Consider the following 21,531-nt stretch of genomic DNA (forward strand, 5'->3'; position numbering starts at 1 on the left):
CGACACCTTCCCTTTCCCTATGCTGCCGTATTTTCCCTTCCCATTACTCTGCCATTTCCCTTCCCCTCACACTGCCTTCCCTCCACCTCCCCTCACACTTACCTCCTCCCAAATTCCCTCCACCCCTCCACTCTCCACCACCAATGCACATCTCTGCTCAGTCTCTGCATGCTGTACAGTATTAACTATCAACGTGCTGTTTTAACCTTCCCCATGTCCTTCAATCGTGTACTACCCCCCCCCCCACCTCCTTCCCACCCATTCTCCACAAGTCCCAGAACCAAACATTTGTCGAGAACCCTTCCCCCCATTTCCCACTCAAGTCTCTCAACCAAATACAAGTTCAGAACCCCTCCCCATCACGCTTATTACCTTCCCCTACCCACTTCCCCCTTCCTCCTTCCCCTACCCCTCTCGTGAAATCAAATAAATCAATGCAGTATTGATATAGTGGAGGCATTAAGGGCCAAATAGCCTCCTCTTGCATCAAAGTTCCTCGTTTATGCTTGTACTGTATTAAGTGTTTTGCTGCAGTTTTACATCATGACATATCGACTGTGTACATCCTAGGTGGTATATTTCACTGCACTCTTCCCATACTGCCTTCTACTTGTCCTCCTCATCAACAACTGCCTCCTGCCAGGAGCCTGGGAAGGAATCTCTTACTTTATTGTCCCACGATGGTTCAAACTCATGAATGTGGAGGTGATTCTCACATTTTCGACATGAATGAGAGAATAAGATGTTTTTTTTTGTAAAACAAAAATGGTTTAAGTTATTCGGGAGATGTGATGAGATAATGGTTTTCATAGAGTTGTGTGCAGACACAGGACACTATTCTGTTTTTGGTCCTGCTTCATTGAGAGCAGTAGTCCATGAGCCAGGTGAAAAGTGGGTATCAAGCGACTGAATAAATGCCGTTGTGATTTTTGGGTAGCTTGACATCTCAGATGTCAGGAAATGTCTTGCGGACGTTTCATTTCAGTAGCTTAATACCCCTACGGCGTCCATTTTCAAAGATGGCCGCCATTCCCTCCGACGAAACTGGGAAAGATAACTAAAATGTAAAAACTCATCATTGGAATGGATTAAAACCTTTTATTTGGGATCATTTTGCTCGAAGTTACATACCAATTCCTCTCATGTGTAATAAAAGTGGCTTCTACAAGTCGTTTTCTGTAAAAAAAAAAAAAAAATGACAAATAGATACGAAAAATGAGGTATTTTGGCCGAGTTTTCGTGAAACGTTCTTGAAAATACTTATAACGACCCATGAATTGAAAGCTTGACCAAAAGACCACTGTAGTGTGAAGTTAGCATCTATCTTTATTCTAGAAAGTTGGTTATAATGCTTCAGGAAGGCCTGTGGCAATAAACAGTCTTCTCAAATCACTAATCACCATCATCGTCGCTGTCATCTACGTCTTGCGTGAAATCATCTTCATCCTCATCCTCTTTCCAATTAGCACACTCCTTTAACTTGCAAGCCGGTGTGCACAATAAACCATTGTCTATGCGTGAACATGTGCCTTTCTTGCATGCTCGGGAGCAATCACAAGACAACAAAGACAGGACAACATCTGGTGCAGGTCGGATGGTAAGCCATTGAATTGCTTCATCCCCTTCAGTGACGGTCCAACTATGTCCATCAGTTGGCTTTGGAACATCCGGCTTGTTCTCCAGACTTCTTCTCCATATGGAAGCCTGATAATTAGCCCTTCTAGTGTGCTGATACAACGCATCCTGACAAGGTGGCAATTGTCCTGTTGTCACTTCACCCCGTTTGGACCTGAACAGTTCATATCTGAGTGCATTGACTTCTTTGATCTCTGTATTCGATAAATACATTTTGCATGTGTATGCCTGAACAAGAGCAAATGTTTCATCACTGAGCTCCCAGTCTTTACCAATGTCAGAGACCACTCTCCGACAGCTGTCATCTTTCCGAATATTGTTCAACGACTTTACTTTTCCTTGTCTTGTAAATGCACTGACTGTATCGCAGCCCGTCCAGGCATGCAGTCCGATCAGAGCATTACACCCATCCTTCCCAAGAATTGTTCCGAGGCGGTTGATATCAATAACGCGAATTTTGTTCTTTTTTCCTCGTCTCAGCAGTACCCTTGTTGACAATTCAAGATGAAATCCAAGAAGGAGCACTAGGACATCAGTGTCCTCTGATATAACTATCACTTTCGAAAAAGAAGAAGCAGCATGTCTGCAGTGCAGAATCAGCCTAGTATCAGCTTCTTCCCGACTACACTCAAGTTCGGAAACCTCCTCTACCCGGTCACTTTCCATCCTTACACATTTTTCGCCTGATGTGACGAAAAGTTCTGTGTTTAAGAGTTTGTATTTGCATGATGGATCCATCAAACTACTTGACAAGTATTCGATGAAATTATTCTTACTCTCCCCACTTGACAACAACCTTTTCCAATTTTTTTTATCCTGTGGCCCGCCCGGATCTCTTTGAAGACTATGCCTTCAGCAGAGCCTCGGTTCATCCGCTCCGCATTTTTTATCGAACTGTCCTTGTAAATATCAAACACAACATCAATTCTGCTGCTTCCCTTCCCCTCGTTGAGTACATAGTTCAAGATCCTCTGTGACATTTCAGCAAATGTGTGATTGTCCCCATTCATTTTCTGAACTAAACCCATGCCATCAATTATCGTGGCCGTTCGATCTGATGGTGGGTCAACCTTCGCTGCCTCTTTCTCAATATGATTCCCAAGCCAAGCTTTGTCGGTCTTTTTTTAATGTGCCATCCCCATTAGCCAATGACCATGGTTTTTGGTCCTAGAGGATACGAAAGAATGTCTCTCATATCCAGCTTTCTGTTTTCAGAAATAAGGATCATTTTACCAAAGAGCCGGTTGTCTACTTTCAGGACTACCTCTTTGTCTCGTGTTTTCACAGTTGTTACTTTCTGGAGGTCGGCAAATGTTTTCAGCTTCAGTCTCTTTATAGGTTCATAGAAACCTTCTCCACTTTCCAATTTCAAAGTAAACTGCATAAACGCCTCCTTCCCCTTCTCCTGTGCACTGAGCAAGTCCTTGCAGACATCGGCTGGAGCGATGAGCCCAGTAGAAATGCTCTCCAGATCGGAATATCCCTTGTCAAATGGATTCATCCAGTTACTCTCTAGCATTTCCTGCACAGCCTTTACGTCCGCTTCATCTTTACTGATGCGAGATCTCTGCAGATCCTGATGTCCTGAGGAACTTTGGATGAAAATTAGTTCCCTGAGTTGACGTAAGGCTTCTGCCCTATGCTCTGCAGTGAGGTAGTACCGAGACACGGTCCCATGCTTCATGCTAAGCCCTCTGGTTCCATCTGAAGTTTGTGTGTCTTTATTTACAGTTTCCTCAAGTGTTTGGTCTACAGCAATTTTCCCGAATTGGCTTCCACTGCTGCGCTGAACAGAAAACCCCCCATTGAGAAAATGTTGGTGAAGATCAGGGCAAACAGAATTGAGCATCATCATCTGACCGTAGTGAACTGGAAGATAACGTGAGTAATTGGTTTTGTCCATTGCAAAACACCATGGAATCATCTTCCGAATACATGCTAGGTGAAGATACCAATCGCCTTCACGATTGGCTCTGATCAGACCAAGTAATATTTCCACCAGATCAATGTACGTCATCCAGAATGCGGAAACAGGACCTCTATCATTGCGCAGAACACCCAAGTATACCTCAAAAAAGATGAAGTATCCTTTGGCAAGACATGTCTTGCTCAAGTGATTCAAGTGTAACAGAGCACATATTTTCGTGGAGATCAGCCACATATCGAAAGGTTTCATCAAGCGTGTGAAGATCATTATGGTGGCTGTTGTCTAACCACTCTAAAAACCCTGACCAAACCTGTCACATCATCCCTTCATAAACGATTTTATGAAGACACACAGCTCGGTTGTATTGCTGACCCAATACGACTTTCTCAATTGACCCATCTGCTATTATCCCCGATTCAACCGCGAGATCACGCAGTCCAGCATATCCAAACAGCTTTCCAATTATGCCCAGTAAATTGCAGATGACATGAAAATTTCCCATCATCAAGACAATACGTTCGAATTTCAACTGGTGTTTCCAAGCTATCGCTGTAGCTTTGGCATACAAAGCTTGGTTCATTACCACACATATTTTGTCAAGTTGTAATGACTGGCAAATGGACACTGATTTGCACAGTCGAAAGATCTGAAGGTGGGGCATTGATTGTTGGCAGGTAACCAACGGTGTCCTTGGATACTGAAACATTGTCCCTTGTCTGGATATTGAATCCAGTCCATGATGGTATGATCTGGTTGTGAATATCATGCATCCGCACAAGAAGCCAAATGTAATTTCGCTGGTGAGCACTTGTGGATGCATCTATGAATGGCATTGACAAAGTTGGGGTGTTTAGTGTGGGTGGAACCATTCTCTGGCCTGCTACATACAATGGCAGACAGTCACCAACTGTCTCAATTGTTCTTCTTTTCTCCTGCTTAAAAACGATTGGCTCATCTTGCCTCTGCAGAGTACAGGTTAAAGACACAGGCTGCATCACAATACCGTTAATACGATGTGTTGTTCCTTCTCCGCTCAGTGTCTCTTCCATCCTGTCAATGGTGTCAAAGGCTAAAACAGTTGGGACACCAGGATAAATTTCTTTGGGAATGCCACCATCACCTCGACTAACCTTCTCAACGCATAATGCTGTGTCAATTTCTTCGAGTCAGGTATAGGAACAACAGTGACCAAGCCTATTGAGGGTCCTGATGACTTCCACATTACCTGTCAATGTTTTCACAACATAAGCTAACAGGACATGCTTAGGTGTGACAACCTGCGCATTTGTCACAGCATTCAGGATATCTTGCGCAAATGACCATGACAGCCTAGAGATTCGGTCAGATGCATCATGCTGTGTATCCCCCAGGAGCACCTTCAAAAATGTCATGACACTCTGGTAACTCAATGTATGATTTGTCCAGTTCTTCGAGGTGCGGTGGCCACATTTGTTCTTGTATGCTACCCTTGATGCTATCCATGAGTATGATTGCAACATCTTCAATCAACTGGACACAGTCTTATCCTTGGTTGAACAGCTGAATTCACTTTTCTAAACGGATAACTTCAGATGCAATGTCATCGGTTTTAAGCTTATGTTGTCTAAGAAACACTCTGATCTGTTTCAAAAAAGTGCAAGGTGTCACCGAATTCAGCCTCAAGATTTCTGCGTAAATTCTTTTTTGTGGACGCTCTAATTTCAACACCCTGGTCAATGAGAAACGATTCCAATTGTGCTGTGATTTCTACCAGGGAAACCAGGTGAGGATTGAACAATATGTTACAACGCACATACGAATATAACTTCTCCAGTGCGACTCCCAAAGCGTTGGCGTAGCCATCGTCGGCCGCTGCAGACTGCGATGTGGTCTTTCGTACCGTTGATTGGTCTCGTTTTGAGTTTACCGTGTAATGCCTATAGCAGGTAGCATGGTAGTGCCCTTCAGCAGCAACAATGTCACGGGATGTGAGGGCAATGATCCTCTCATCACATCGCCTAATAGCGGCATCACGTACCGTTTCATCAGCCCTTAGTTCTGAGGACTGAATGAGCAGTTCCCTTGTGCGAGAACCTTGAATGTACTTTGTCTTTTTCTCGCAGAAGATGCATACTTCTGGATAGACACATGATTTGTCCGCAGCATCTGTGGACTGGCATGAAGACCTCCGCTGAACAGAACTAGGCTCACTACTCAAGTTACCGAGATCACCCTGAATTTTTCTCAGATTTTTAACATGCGTTAGTCTGTCTCTGCATTTCTTATGATAACGGATATCCAGTGCGGATGGATGATTGGCATCAGCAATCCTCAAAATAGGTTCAATATGTCTTATCTTAGCAGTGTCATAGAGTCTTTGCCAAGACGCAATGTCTTTAAGTTTAACAAGTTCATCCAAATAACATTCTTCCTCACATATTGCACATTTGGCTTTTTCTACTCTTGGGCGCTTCATTTTCCTACAGTCTTCCTCAGAATCGGTCATGACGTATGGCTCTGTCTTCTCTTTGAAATTTTCAAAATGGGACCTGAAAAGATAGAACATCAACTGAATTATAGGCCACAATGTGTTCCACAGTAGTTGGATAATCCCTTCCTTTTTAACTTCAAAAATGGTATACCAGCCGGATTGAAATCCCCAAATCGCAAACATCTGAAAAAGGGATTTTCCCCTTGCAGTTTTCAATGAAGAATGGGATCATAGGCAAGTGAGTGATGGGACTGTGCTCCCCTTACCCCAGGCTCTAAGCATTTGCATCTACAAGAGCAGCACCATGTATGTATGTATGTATGAATGTATGTATATCATGTTGTGTACTTCTATAGGACCACTGCTACATTGTGAGTGTGCACTTCGCTAGGCCTCTATATGATAATGGATGGGGGGTTGATGAGCAAAAGATGATACTAACTTGTGAAAAACTTTGGGATCATGTAATGAACATAACAGATAGTTAAATGAAAATCAATGAGAATCGTCTCCCTTATCCCAGTGAAGGAAATGTAAAGTTATGTCAAAGAATTAGTTTTGCTGTGTTTCTACATGGTGGCAGCACGGTGAATTAAGAACTACAGGGGGGTCCCAGAAAGAACTCTGAATTTTCAAAACAGACAATAGGAAATCCATGGTTCTTCTTGTGACTAACTGATGACTACTTTTATACCTGTGGGATTATTCTTTGTCATTTCCTGACTCGGAGTACGCGTGCAATTACTTATTCACAGGCTATTAAAAAAAACATAGTTGCAGGATATTTTCGGTCTTAAAGGGTTAAAGCAAATTTAGAAAAATGTGCAAACCTTGTTAAAAGTGGATATTTTGAAGTAAAATACCAATCTGAGTAAACTTTTGATAAATGGGGAGTGGACTTCATTATGAACTGCGACTACCCCTACCCCAGATTCAGTCAATACACGGAAATGAATTTCCAAAATATATCCATTTTCAGTGGGATAATGGCCTCACATGGGTTATACTACACATTCTATAGATTCAGAACCATCTTGACTCAACCAAAGTAAAATTATCACCAGAACAATAGTTTTAACGATGTAGTGAGGGAAGTTCTCTGCATATTTTGATGAAATGTGACAAAATAGTCACAATTTTCACATACAAAGTTCAATGCCGAGCTGAGGAACGCAGAAAACGAAACAATCCACATATCATAAGATTCAGCAGGTTCTAACAAACAAGATGAGCACTCACAAGTCTGTCTACCTTAACCCAAAGTTGACTTGTTGTCCTCTAAACTAGCTTATATGGATTTCAAAAAGTATGGCGGCCATCTTTAAAAATGGCCGCCGTAGGGGTATTAAGCTACTGATCTGAAAGGTTCGCTCAACTTTTTTGAATACTTGAGACATTAGGCTACCCAAAAATCACAACGGCGTTTATTCAGTCGCTTGATACCAAAACCTCAAAATCGGCCACCTGGCTCATGGACTAGAGGAGGTGATAAAGATTTCTGTTTTTTGAATGACTGTTGGTATTTTGACTTTTCAAAATATATAAATTGTTTTTGCACTCAAGGTACGATCAAAATAAAGACCAATTACTGCAGCAGAGTCCCCAAGAAGGAAGCCAGACATAACACACACACACACACACACACACACACACACACACACACACACACACACACACACACACACACACACACAATGCACTGGTAAGCACTTGTAAAATCTATTTCATTTGAAGTTATAACCTTAACTTACCAGCAATTGACTGATTTCCCAACCTCCCGGATCATCAGCTGGGTACTGTTTTTCATCAAGGTTTCCATCCTTTCAGCCCAGAACCTCTCCAAACGGCAAACGACACAGTTATTTACATTAGTCCAATGAGATATTTGTAACAAATACTATCTTTCTTCCAGTGAGTCAAATACGGATTGATTGAACATTTACATTATTTATGAGAATTACTTTGGAGAAGGTTCCTAAAAAATGAGCTCTTCAGAAATAAGTATTTGGTCTTTTAGGGGAATGGGGGGGGGGGGGAGTGTCCACAGTTTCGGCACCTTCCAGAACACTTCTGTGTGTGTTCTTCCACCTCTTTCCTTGGAGATATGTGCATAGACGACATTCATTGATACTGTATATTGGGTAGGTGGTGGTGTTGGAAGGGCTGGTGAGTGGTTGGAAAATGAGAGTTATGGGACATATTCCCGATCAAACCCCTCAAATTTTACATGTAAGTGAAATGGGGCAAAGGGAAAAACTTTCTGATAATCTCCAAAATCCCTCTCCAAAATCTGACTTCTCCCCCGATCGAACTCAACAATAATCTATTCTAATAAATGTCAGTGTGTTTGTGTCAGTAGGTGTGTCTCCTCCTTAACTCCAACACCATGAAATCTCGAGGCCCCAAACTTTCCAAGCATATGAAGAGAACCCAAGGAAGTGCATGAATGAAAATTGATGTTTGGGTAAATTTAAACACCTATTTTTGAAGATATTTAATGGCTTACTTCCATGAAAGGCTTAACCTTGGTCAACCCCAATTCACCTCACAAGGGTCTTAATTCAGTCGATTCAAACATGTCTTGCCTTGGAATCGTGATGCATTCTCACATACTTTTTTTTGTATACACTGTTGAGGCACTTTTGAGAGCTGAGAGCTAACATATAATCAAAATATTACATCTGATTTGAGAATCGGAACTCGTGGACGAAATAAATGTCAAAATCTGGAGTGAGTTAGCGATTTTTTTTTTTCTTTTTTTAACCAAGTGTGTTTATTTAAGCGAAGTTTTAAGCTTGGATGATTATATTGAGTGAAGAACAGATTAAGGAATGTGCAGAAAGTATAACTTTATTGAGTGCAACACCATGCTCTGTAACCTGTTTTTGCAATCCATCATGATACAGTCCACAGGGGTCCTTTTTTGGCAATTATGGATGCAGTTTGTTTTTTACTGTGTTGTGTGATTTGCTTTCATGACAAAATATGAATATAAATATACTAATAGTTGCTGCAATATATTAAGAGTTCACAATTGCTGAAAATAATGAAGACGTACGAAGATAGTACAAATGGACATGGTACAAATGGGTACAAATGACTATGTGGGGTGTGTGCATGTGAGGAGGTTGGAGGAATGTGAGTGGGGGTGGGGGCATGCATGCAGGCAGGCCTTTGCCAGGTAGATAGCATGTGTTTTAATTTTTAAAGGCTCCTGCCCAGTTTTATATAAAGCATGGTGGATGAAAAGAAAATGTTGCTGTTCATGTGCTTTTTATCACATCGGTAATGCCCTGGTATGCTGCGACCCTCCTCTTGCACTGCCTTCCCAAGCTGCCTTCCCTTCCCCTCACACTGCTTTCCCTACCATCCCCTCATGCTGTCTTCCCTTCCCCTCCCCTCACGCTTTCCTCATCCCAAACCCCTTCCACCACCATTCAACTCTCCAGAGGTTGAGGAGAGGAAGGGGTGTCCAAGAATGTGCGAATTGAACAAATGAAAGCTTACTTTTTTAGCAGTCGGAACTGCTGCTCGGATCGATTCCAAAATTTTCCTCCGCTGAAGAGATTCTAGAGCAGTGGTTCCCAACCTGTGGTATGTGAGGGCCTTCCAGGTGGTTCGCGAGCACTTTCGGGCTCAACCTTTAAAAAAAATTAAAATAAAAAATAAAAACTACTGTCAACTACTTGTCTACATTCGCTTCACACAGAATAATACTGCGAAGACTGAGCTGCTGCTGAGCCAGGAGCTATCCAGTACAACGAAAGGAAAGGATGTTTTCAACCTTTTGGATAATTTCTTCAAGCATAATGAACTGGATTGGGGAAAGTTGGTCGAATGCACGACAGATGGGGCTCCGTCTATGCTCGGTCGAAAGTCAGGGTTTCATGCCCATGTGAAAGCTGTGTCACCAAACGCCACTGCTGTCCATTGTTTCATACAAAGATTCGCCTTTAGCACTAAGGTAATCCCTCCGAATTTGTTATCATGCTTGAACCGATTAATCAAAATAGTTAATTTCGTTAAAACATCTGCCCTGAATACTCGGCTTTTCAAACTGCTCCGTGAAGATCTCGGCTCTGACCACACCTGTCTCCTCTACCACACAGAGGTTTGCTGGCTCTCCTGGGGGAATACGACGAGGCGTCTCTTTGAACTGAGGGATGAACTCCTCGTATTATTCACGGAGAAAGAACACGATTTTCAAAAAGATCTGGAGGACGAGGAGTTTATCTCAAGGTTGGCCTACCTGTCGGACATTTTTGGGGTCTTCAACCACTTAAACCTGTCGTTCCAATGGCTCAACTGCACTGTCTCAGACTTCATCTCGAAGCTGGGAGCGTTTGTCCGGAAGTTGGACCTCTGGATCAAGAACGTGGAGAGCAAACGCTACGGAATGTTCAAACTCCTGACTACCCTTGAGAGCGAGCCCAATGATGAATTTTCCCAAGAAATCATCCGTCACCTCTCACTGCTCAAGACTGAGTTGATGCATTACTTCCCAGACATTACATGTTGTGCCTACATCACCAATCGTTTTCCGTTGAACCAGGCGATCTGCCTGTCGGGACCGGGAAACAAGAGGAGCTCATAGATATCCAGGCTGACGAGACAGCAAAGACGAAGCACAAGGAATGCTCTCCTATGAACTTCTGGGTGACCATGGCCTCCTCGTACCCGACACTAGCCCGTCACGCTCTTCCCCAGCTACTGATTTTCCCCACTACATGGGAGTACGAGCAGGGCTTCTCAGCCATGATGACCATGAAGTCAAAGAGCCGGAACCGTCTTGCTGCGCCCGGGCATGATTTCCGATGTGCTGTGAGCAAAGTTATGCCCCGCATCGACCAGCTGGTGGAGAAAAAACAGATGCAGCCCTCGCATTAAATTTTGTTCTTTGTTGACAGTTAGTTCATTTGTGTGTTCTACTTGTGAATAAATTGATATCTTATCGAATTTCGTTTTTCTGGAATCGGGTGGTACGTGGCGACGATATGGGATCTCCAAGTGGTACTCAATCAGAAAAAGGTTGGGAACTACTGTTCTAGAGCTTATCATATGTGTGGAAATTAAATGAAGGCACAAACATTGGCACAGCATTTTCAATGATTGAAGGAAAATGCCCTTCCTTCCCCTCTCCTTCCCTCACCCTTACCTCCTCCCCAAGCCCCCCCCCCCCCACGGACTTCTCTGGGCAATGTCCGAGCATTGTTTTGCATGAACCATTTTAACTTGCTGTTTTCATGTACCCCATTTTGTTCAATCCTGTACTAATGCCAGCATAAGGGGACCATTCCGAACCCCCCCCCCCACACCCCACATGTGAGGTAACATGTGAGGTTGACCAGTGAGGTAACACCGGTAAAAGAGCGTATTATGAGACGAAGGATTCCTCACTCCTTCGGTGTCATTTCCCTGGTCTCTGTCTATGCTTCGTCTGAGGCGAGTGACCTCACCGTGAAGGACACATTCTACGCCATGTTCGAGTCTGTGGTTGATCAGTGCCCCAGACGAGATACACTTATAGTCTTGCGGAATTTCAATGCATCGACTGGAACTGATAGGGATGGTTATGAATAGGGTGAATATTCTGATTCTGGCTCACTTTTCCCCATGTAAGTGAATGGGGGATTTTCAGCGATTCATATTTTTTATCCCAAGGTATATTTATTTGTCTCCCCTTTTAACCTTGGGGCACTCTTTTCAAATAACCAATGGAATAAGATAAACATTTGTTCAAGTAGTAATGTTATTTGTAAAAGGTGATTCAAAAGAAATAACTGAAACATGTAAGCCGAGGGGCACTCTTTTTCAAATAACCAATGCATATTGTTTAGCTCACTCATTGAACCTATAAAGATTTGTTCATTCTCAACTTCCTTCATCAGTTTAATTTTCTTTGCACAATAATCCCCATCAAAAATATTTTTTAAATAAAACATTTGAATCTTTATATTTTTTAAGATGCCACTTTTGTGCCATTACGAAATGATAAACTTCTCTTAATGCTCTTGTTTGACCACCTCCTGAGCCACATATCATTTTGAGATTACAGTAAATTGTTTTTCCATTGTTCAATTGATAATCATCAAAGTTTTCAGTCATTTCAAGGATATTTATTTGTTTTCTTCACATCCTCTAACTTACTAGTTTTTAAATTGATTCTCTGATTTATTTTATTTACCTTTGTTTTAGTTATTTTTTCAATAACATTTATTTGATATTTTTCATATTCATTATGGTTTCCATTTATATACCAAGACTGAGATTTTCTCCACTTGGTTTGACCATTTATATATTGTGAAAAAACATGGTGGTAGCCCTTAAAAACCCTCACCCATCTTCCCATCGTTAAAACACAATCTATTTTATACACTCTATCATACAATATCCATATGGAACACGATCTATTCCATTATCTAAAATAAATCTCTAATCTTCAAAGGCTCCTAATGCCTTTTTATTTACTTCTTCACTATATTTGTTATGTTTATAACTTCTTATTGTATTCATTTTCCTCTATTCTTCTTTCTTATTCATCAAACAATTATAATAATTTCTAAAAGTTTTTGATTTCTTTATTACATATTTCTTTATTCCCGTTAACCTCTTATCAATCTGATCACCATACTTAGAAGCATATGCCTTTGCTCTCAATCCAACAAACTCACTCATTACTTTTCCACCCAACTCATCCTTAAACTTACTAATAACCTTTTCATTCTTTTTTGAAAATAACTCATTCTTCTTACGAAAATTACTTGTATCATCTACTCCAATATTTTTCTTCATATCTCTATAAACATCATCAGTTTTTATATCTAGGATAAAACTATCGGTGTCCATATACAACAATGAAACATTTTCACCATACTCTTTCTTTAAGCCATTATACAAATAATCATACATCAATATCTTTGATAAATCAAGACCTGCTGTTCCAATATAAATTGGTTTATCCATTACAATACTTTCCTTTTCCATATGAATAGCAGAAAATTTCTCTGAAAAAACCTCTTCTCTCTTAAAACTTGGTTTATTTATCAATCTCGAAGCTTCTTTCCAAGATGTTGCAAATCTAATGTTTTGCCTGTTTCTAACATTCTCCATTGTCTTTCCAAAGACAGTATTATTCATCAATTTATAGAATTCCCCTTCAAATTTTACTTTTGTATTTATTCTCATATCTGTATTGAATTTACTATACTTTTTCATACAAGGACTTTGTTTAAATTTTAAAACTCTATGAATTTTAGCAACTCTCAATCCTTCTCTCAAAAACTGTTTCAAGCTTCTCTGATGCAAAACATATCCCTCTTTATCATAGAATGTTGTTAATAACTTTTCTGTTGATTTGCCTTTAATATTAAAACTTTATGATAATCACTTAACCATTCTTTCTTTGGGGTTTCTTTCTCACATGCAAAAGAAAGGTCTTTATGCTTATTATGAAGATCACTCGAGTACCTCAAATCAACTTCAAAATAATAACCTTCTTCTTCATTCAATTCCTCTTGAGAAGAAATAACAATATTCATCAAAGCCTTTTCATAATCCTTTTCTTCCTCCCACTCTAATTTACCATAAGGCAGAGATTGAGAGATTGCCCATCCAGACAAATTATTAGCATCAAAATACATCAAATAATTACTATCTTTTTCACTATCATAATTTGGAAGATATTTATTATTTGCTTTAGCATATCTTTTTAAACATACTTGTGATATTCCACCTCTCTTCGACTTCTCAATCATCAAAAGCATATCAACATCACTGATTAAATCTATATCTTGTTTTGTCATTTTCAACATTGCACTCCCAGCTAAAGTAGGAGCTATGAAATAGTGGGCAGGATCTAATCCAGAACAATTTTTATTATGAGAGTGATCTAAAAGCTTCAAACACATCAGCAAACAATAAAACATCTATTGTTAGATAAAAATCATGATTATCTCCAAGGTTCTTTGTCTTAAATATTTTCCAAATTTCTTGTGTGTGTTTATATTCCTTTTCACTTATCTCTTCTTCATAAAGGTTATTATATGAACTTTCTTTTGAAGTAAGTTGTGCTTCTTTAAATCTCATAAATGAAGCCATAAAATCATAAGGATAAATTCCCTTACTTGTAAGAATTTTCTCTTGACTTTGAATTTCATTCCTTGTTTGAATTTCCTCTCTTGTTAGAATTCCCTCTTTCATCAGAATTTCATCTTTAATCAGAATTTCCTCTTTTGTTAGAATTTCATTCATTGTTTGAATTTTCTTTATAATTAGAATTTCATCTCCAGTTAGAATTTCTTCATTAATTTCCTCATGAATTAGAATTTCCTCTTTACTTTGAATTCTCTCTTTAATCTGAATTGCCTCTTTTGTTAGAATTTCCTCTTTTGCAAAGAATGAATTAAGATTTGGAAAAGACCCCGTGGAGCTTAGATTTGATGTGAGGTAGGCTTGTGGTGTTCCCATACACTTGTAAGAATCTATAAACCTAATACGAGTAAAAGGTTTTGTGAATATCATTTTTGTAAATAAAATATACTTTTGACTTGTATTTGTTATGGCAGAAATATTCCCTGGTGTTTTTGAATGTTCATTTATAAATAGATGTGTATCATAGTTGGCGCTGTTGTGAAAAAAGACTGGAATAAAAGAAGGCAATTTTTAATTAAGTTTACAACAGGAATGAGCGGGACCTCTATATTTACCAACAAGATGACAATGATCCCTAACTTTAGACTCCTCAATTTCCTCCTCACAAATATGACAGATATTGTTCTTTATAAATTCTAATTTTTCTTCTTTGGTTAATTTCATCGGTTCATTTGTTTCTTTCATGAATTTTGTTAGTCTTATACAATCCTTTTCTAATCGTTTTACAAACTCTTGTGAAGATTTTTTTTTCCCCTATAATGTTCAAGTTTATTATACTTTTCTCCAACAGATGATTTGATATAATAACAGAACCCACAAGGAATATGTTTTTGATATTTATTTGTATATGATTCTTTTGGATGAGGAGAAGCAGTATTTATCTTTTTTAGGATACATTCAAAATCAGCGTATATCACAAATGGGTGCATGATAGATTTATTATTATCTTCAAAATAAATCTTTTCACCAGGTTTAGACATTGTAATTACAGCTGATTTATGATTACTACAATATTTTGAATGTTGTTCTGATTAATGATTTTGCATGAAATGAATTAAGACATCGCTGACAAGGATATATTTTGTTTGCTGTTCTGAATACCTGAGAAGAGATTAATCTTGATAAATTATTGATGTATGTATAATGTGAATTCTTTCCAACACTAAAATATAAAGATCAATGTGTGTTTCTTCTTTTTTATAGTTGTTTGAAATTTTTATTATTTGAACTTTGTTTGTATCTGTTAATCCATATACATTAATAGAAAGATTATTCTTTTTCTCAAATTTAGGAATATCTGTTAGTGGCATTGGGAATTATAATGTTTCCTGTCCAAGGTATTCTCATATTTCATATATTGTTTCACTCCTGAATTACAATTTCGTGGATGTAAGTGAGCAAGAACAGACCAGAGAAAACATTTATTATCATTGTTCTTTATATTAACAACTGCCTTCTTTAGTTTTATTTCTTTTGGTAATTCAATATTAGAAGAAGCTTTGAGAGGGTTTGATTTTAGAATGTGTATATCTAAAAAGATGATTTTTAAAATATTAAATCCACTTCCTACCACTGTATTATCAACATCCTCCTCTTGTCTTGATAGTTCTTCCGAAACCCCACTATTCAAAAAATCTTGAAATGATGTTATAAAATGAAGATCTGTTCTTATGTAAGGAGTTTGTTCTTCATCTTGTCTTTTCATATTCATTTTCACTCCCATATAAAACTTTAAAGTTTTCATTTCTTTTAATGTCTTTTTAATAACTTCTTCAACATCAGGTTTCACTATTTCAATTGATTCAGCTATTGATGAAGGACCAGGTTCTCCAAATTGAAAAATCCTTATTTTCATATGCCCTTTAAATGCCCCATCAGTGTTTTCAATATAATAGTCTCCCTTTACTTTAAACTCATTTTTCTTGTGTTTTTGTGATTGAAGGTGATTCTTGTAACCACTCTTCAAAACACCCTTTGAGCAGATATCACAATGTTATCTTTCCAACTCAAGATGAGATATTTGATTAAATAGACTAAATGTGTGTTTGTTGGTTCGAAGGTGTTTTTTATAATATTTATATTCGTGATTACAAACATCGCAGTACGTTGTATTCACCATATTTATAGAATAAAACTTTGCTGAAACGAAAATTTTCTTGATGAAAATTTCTTTTAATTTACTGGTGAATCTGTGCTTAAAACCATTTTATCGTCCAACTTTTTTCACTTCATAAATACAATGTTTCAAGACACAAAAGACAAGTTTTAACCAATCTCTTCATTTGTAAAAGATATTGAGAAATATGTCAAGGATATAAAATTGAACAAAGATAAATATAACAACTATTGGATCAAAATAATTATGGTGGATAAGATGAGTTCTTCAATTTCCTTCAGTGGAAGGGCTTTTAGTATACCTAGGAGAACATCAAATAAAGTATCTCTTACAAAAGTTTCTCCTCTCCTTCTAGTAATATATTCAAAACTAGAAAAAGCAATGTAACAAGAAAAAGTTTCAAAAAATAAAAACCTTATGGATGAAGCTTGAGAAAGAAAAGATAAGTACAACTGCAATATGCAAGGAGAAATTTGTATTTTTTTCAAAAACCCAAAAGATTTAAATCCTGATGAAATAAAGGATGTTAATATATCAGGTGAAATGACATTTCGTTCAATAGTAGTTAAGGATCATTTTAAAATTATCTTTAAAATAAAAAATGTTGTAGTTGAATCTGGTAATGAAAAAAAGAATATAGATATCAATGGTAATGTTGTTTATCCCAATTAAATATGAGTCATTATTCAACTGAAGATTTTGAAGATTATGAGAGTGATTATGATAGTTTAATAGATGATTCTGAAGATTAACTTTAGTTTTAGTAAAGTTTTACTTCATAAATATGCCAGACTTCCCTGATTCTCCACATGACAAATTTGAGAATTGTCCTGCGTGTGATAGAGTGGGATTAAACACGGAGTCAAAAGCCCATAAACAATGTATATTCCGTGATGATCTTCTAATTAATGATAATAAAAGATATAAAAAGGAAAATAATTATTTGAGATTTACACCAAAAATGAATTACTTTTCAAGATTGATTAGAGAAATGAATGTAAAGTATGAGGGTGATAAAACACCTTTCCTTACAAGGGAAGAAACTGAATGTATTAGAGAAATGTTCAAAGGATTATTGTTATATATTATTCATGGATGTGATTTTCGGGGAAATATCAACACAAGATATTGCATAAATAAAATAATGGATTATCTTGAAATTAAACGTGAACTTCAGGTAAAATATAGTTTCTAAAAAAGCCAATAATAAATTAAATAACCTGTTTTCCAAATATATAAATGAATGATTTTTTTTACCAATTTGGAAAATAAGATAAAATTTAACAATCATAAAAAATCTTCCAAATTCATTAAGATGTCTCATAGTTGGTTCAAGCCGATGTGGAAAACCTGCTTACTTTTGAAGATGCTCCTGACTCCCAACTTTTTAGATTATGATAATTTAATAATTTTCACAAAGTCGAGTTTTCAACCAGAGTATCAACCACTCTCACAAAGTTTTAATGCTGGTCTTCAAAAAGAAGATATAATCGGTTTATTTAAACTTCAAAAAACCTAAATGATCAAAACATTGAAGATATAATACAACTATTTTGTGATACACAGAGATGTAAAAAGAAATCAAAACCGATAACTTGTATTCTTATTGATAATACGGATGATATAACGTTTCCCCAAGATTTGGATAAATCCAAAAAGAACCTCGTTATCTTTGATGATTGTGTTAATGAGAGAAACCAAACGGTAATGGGCAGCTACTACACAAGAGGGAGACATTCTTCTTGTAATTGTATTTATCTTAGTCAATCGTACTTTCAACTTCTTCGTCGTTCCATCAGAAACAATGCAAATACTTTTATTTTATTCAAGTTAAATTCAATAGATATAAACTTTTTGGAGGGATAATTGTTTGACATTATGTAGTAAAAAGGAATTTGGGGATCACATGAAGCACAGGATTGAAAAATATAAATATATTGTTGTGAAACAATATGAGATATTAAATGATATTTTCCAAAAAATAAATGGATGCGAAAGAAAGAGCAAGAAGATTTAAGGAACATCAAGAGTTGGTTTCAAAAGTTGTAAAACAACAGGAAGACATAAAGAAGAAATGCAGACAGAAACTAATGGGTGAAGAAGCATTTGAAGGAAAACAAGAGAAATTTTTTAAACCACTTTTTAAAACTTCCAAAGAAAAAAATAGATGTGTTTCCACAGTTCCCACAATAGAATATACTCCTAAAAAACTTCAAATGATAAAAGATTTCAGTCAAATGATGGAGGAAGAATTAGAGCTTTTTGGAGAATTAGAATATGATGATGAAGGTTTATTTCAACAAATGGAAGAGATTAATAAACCCCCTAATTATATTGTGAATGCTCTTCATAACAATGAATATTCATCGGATTCAAAAACCAAAGCAGGACTCATTCCAACAGAACAACCAGCAATATTTCATCTTGTTCAAGAAAAGGTATTGATATTTAATTTTGAATTAAAGTTCTTGGGTTCTGCTCAACCTCCTGTTAAACAAACTCCGAGATTAATGTTTCTTCTTACAAAAGATGGAAGACAAGGTTCAACTGTGAGGGGTGAATCAAAGTATTTTGATAAACCATTGGATATGAAAAATAATGAGGATAGAGTATATATTGATCTGCTGAACTCTGTTAATTATAGGGTTAGTCTTTCTGGTAAACGTGGCAAGAATGAGAAGGAGAAACACATTATTCAGGCTTTAAGTATCCTTGGTTCAGGTATTAGTTTTCTTCCAAATGAACCATCACGATTAGTTAATGGACTGCTATTGTTGTTAGGTAGTAAGAAGACTTGAAATAACAATTGTTTTAACGAAGCATCAGCCATTTTAGATAATTTGATGAACATGAAAATAATTAATAAATATCAATATAAAGACATTTTATCATATTAAAAAAGATGAGAAGCACAATCCTGAGTTTTAATTTCACAACAAGCGACCACACATCTTCATTCCCATACCCACTACATCTTGACCCAACAAAAGAATAGGAGGCATCTTTATTGCCCATGGAAACTTATAATACCTTATTTAATATAAATGAGAAAAATGACAAGTTTAGTTATAATCCGGGAAGTGCATACAAAACGATAACAGTCTCACTCGGAGCATATGAGATTTCTCAAATATCTTTGGAAATTGCTCGTCTTATGAAAGAACAGGGTGGTGAACCCAAAAATATTGTTATAGATATTCAAAAACATACTTCAAAATCAATGATTAAACTTAAAAAGTTGATTTCACAATTGATAATTCATTTCGAGAGTTATTGGGTTTCTCCTCAAAAAAGATTGAAACTTATCGGACGTTTTACAGTGATAATGTCATTCAAATATCCTCAGGAATAAATTCGGTATTCAGTCACTGTGATTTGATTGATGGTGCTTATAAGGATAGAATAAAAACAAATACAATATTTTCATTCAGCGCATACTCAACCCCAATTGGTTATAAATTCAATATGGAACCCAAAAATTTGGTTTATCTCTCTGTGTCAGGAAAAAGCATACACAGAGTAAATTTTAGGATAACCGACCAAGATAATCGTATGATTACTTTCAATGGAGAAGTTATGTCCATCAGAATTCACCTACCTGAACTTTTCCAATAAATAAATATGATGGTTATTGTGAGGAAACACGAGTTGGGAAAATATAAAATAATTAAAGGGGATGGGATGTTCCTTTCCCCATACTACAAGGGCGAAGGTATGTATCTTGGTTGAGGATACTACAAACCTAAGAGACAAAGGGGTGTCGGACATCAATTTAGAGGAGATGGGATAATTTATACTCTAATGGGTATCGGTTCAACTATTCTTAAACATAAAGACCGAATTGGTTCAACTGCTTCTGCTGTGGGAAATGTAGCAGGTGCTGTAAAGAGCATAAAAGATGCCCAAAAGGAATCTCATAAATTACAAGCAATAAAAGAAATTAAGAAAGGCAAAACTCAGTTGTCTCCCCAAGAACGACATAAAATAATTCAAATACTTGGGTCAGGGTTTCAAAAGTTTTAACATCTTTTTTCCGAAATAAATACAAGTATGGAAGCAATTAATAGTATCTATGATTTGGATGATACTATTATCATCTCAAACTCCACTAAAAAAGAAGATTACTCCAAGGGGAATGCAATAACTGGAACAGACTGGAATGCAAATGGTACAAAAAGTTTTGAAATAAATAATCAACAAACCTATTTGAATCGATCCGAAAGTTTCTTGTTGTGTAAATTTAAATTCACTAAGGCTGGGAATAACACAAACGCTACACTCGTAAATGATTTCTTCTGGAAAATGTTTGTTAGTGTTCGTTTGTACATTTGAACACAAGAAGTTGAAGCAGTTGATTATGTCTCTGCTGTATCTGAAATGATGAAATTTACACTATATACATTCAGCGACAGAATGGGAAAGGGGGCTGTCGAAGGTTTTATTCCTGATATGTCAACGGGAACAACCACAGACCCTGGATATAGTCAAAGGAAAGGAACGTATACTGATGATACAAAAGCAGTTAATAGTTTTACTGTGGCAGTTCCTCTTGAAGGTATATTTGGATTTTGTGATCATGATAAAGTTCTGTATGGTCTTAAAATTAGATTTCAACTACAAAGGAATGATAATGGAAATAGATTACTTTTTGGTGTTGGTAGTGCTTTTTGTGAGCAGAATAAATTTCTAATTGATGAAATGAGTTGGTATCTTCGTGAATATACTCCTAATCTTAAAACAGAAGAGATGTTGAATAGAAGACCCTGACTAAAATAAATCACTCAGTGTATCATACCTCAAAAGAAGATGTCAACACGTTAAACTATACCAAACCACTTACACGTGGAATTTGGGTGTTCTGGAAGGAAAGCCACGATATCTGTGGATAATTTTTAGAAAACCAGATGGCGATACTGCTACTGATAAGAATAATGCATTGAGTGATAATGCTAAGGTGAAAGAACTTTGTGTTTCTCGAGATGGAACATTTTATCCATGAGATAGATTGGAAATTAATTGGGGAAAAAATGATTATGCTGAAGCAAACAAGTCTTACCAAAAGGTGTGTGAAAGTAATAGAAATAAAGAACCTATTTTGGATATGAAAGCATTTAAAAGTTTGAATACAATCTTTGCGTTTGACCTGAGTGCTCAACAGGAAACTATAAAGTCAAATCGAGTGGATAATTCCCTATACATTGAAAGAGGAGAGAGTGAAGAAGTTGATGCATA

The 21,531-nt window shown here is 37.1% G+C and overlaps 1 protein-coding gene across 4 annotated transcripts in view; it reads left to right on the forward strand.

The window, feature by feature from the left end:
- Positions 1–21,531, forward strand: part of LOC147011065 (sodium- and chloride-dependent GABA transporter ine-like) — a 133,369-nt gene that overhangs the window by 44,001 nt on the left and 67,837 nt on the right. For 3 of the 4 annotated variants that reach the window (XM_085859603.1, XM_085859601.1, XM_085859602.1), the window contains exon 6: positions 571–705. The exons of the other annotated variant lie outside the window; for it this stretch is intronic. In XM_085859603.1, coding sequence (XP_085715729.1) covers positions 571–705 — 135 coding nt within the window. The remainder of the gene's footprint in view (positions 1–570; positions 706–21,531) is intronic. 4 annotated transcript variants of the gene reach the window in all.

The sequence above is a fragment of the Eptatretus burgeri genome, chromosome 16 (assembly GCF_056783735.1).
Source record: "Eptatretus burgeri isolate ZD-2024b chromosome 16, Ebu_testis_v1, whole genome shotgun sequence".
Classification (NCBI taxonomy): domain Eukaryota; kingdom Metazoa; phylum Chordata; class Myxini; order Myxiniformes; family Myxinidae; genus Eptatretus; species Eptatretus burgeri.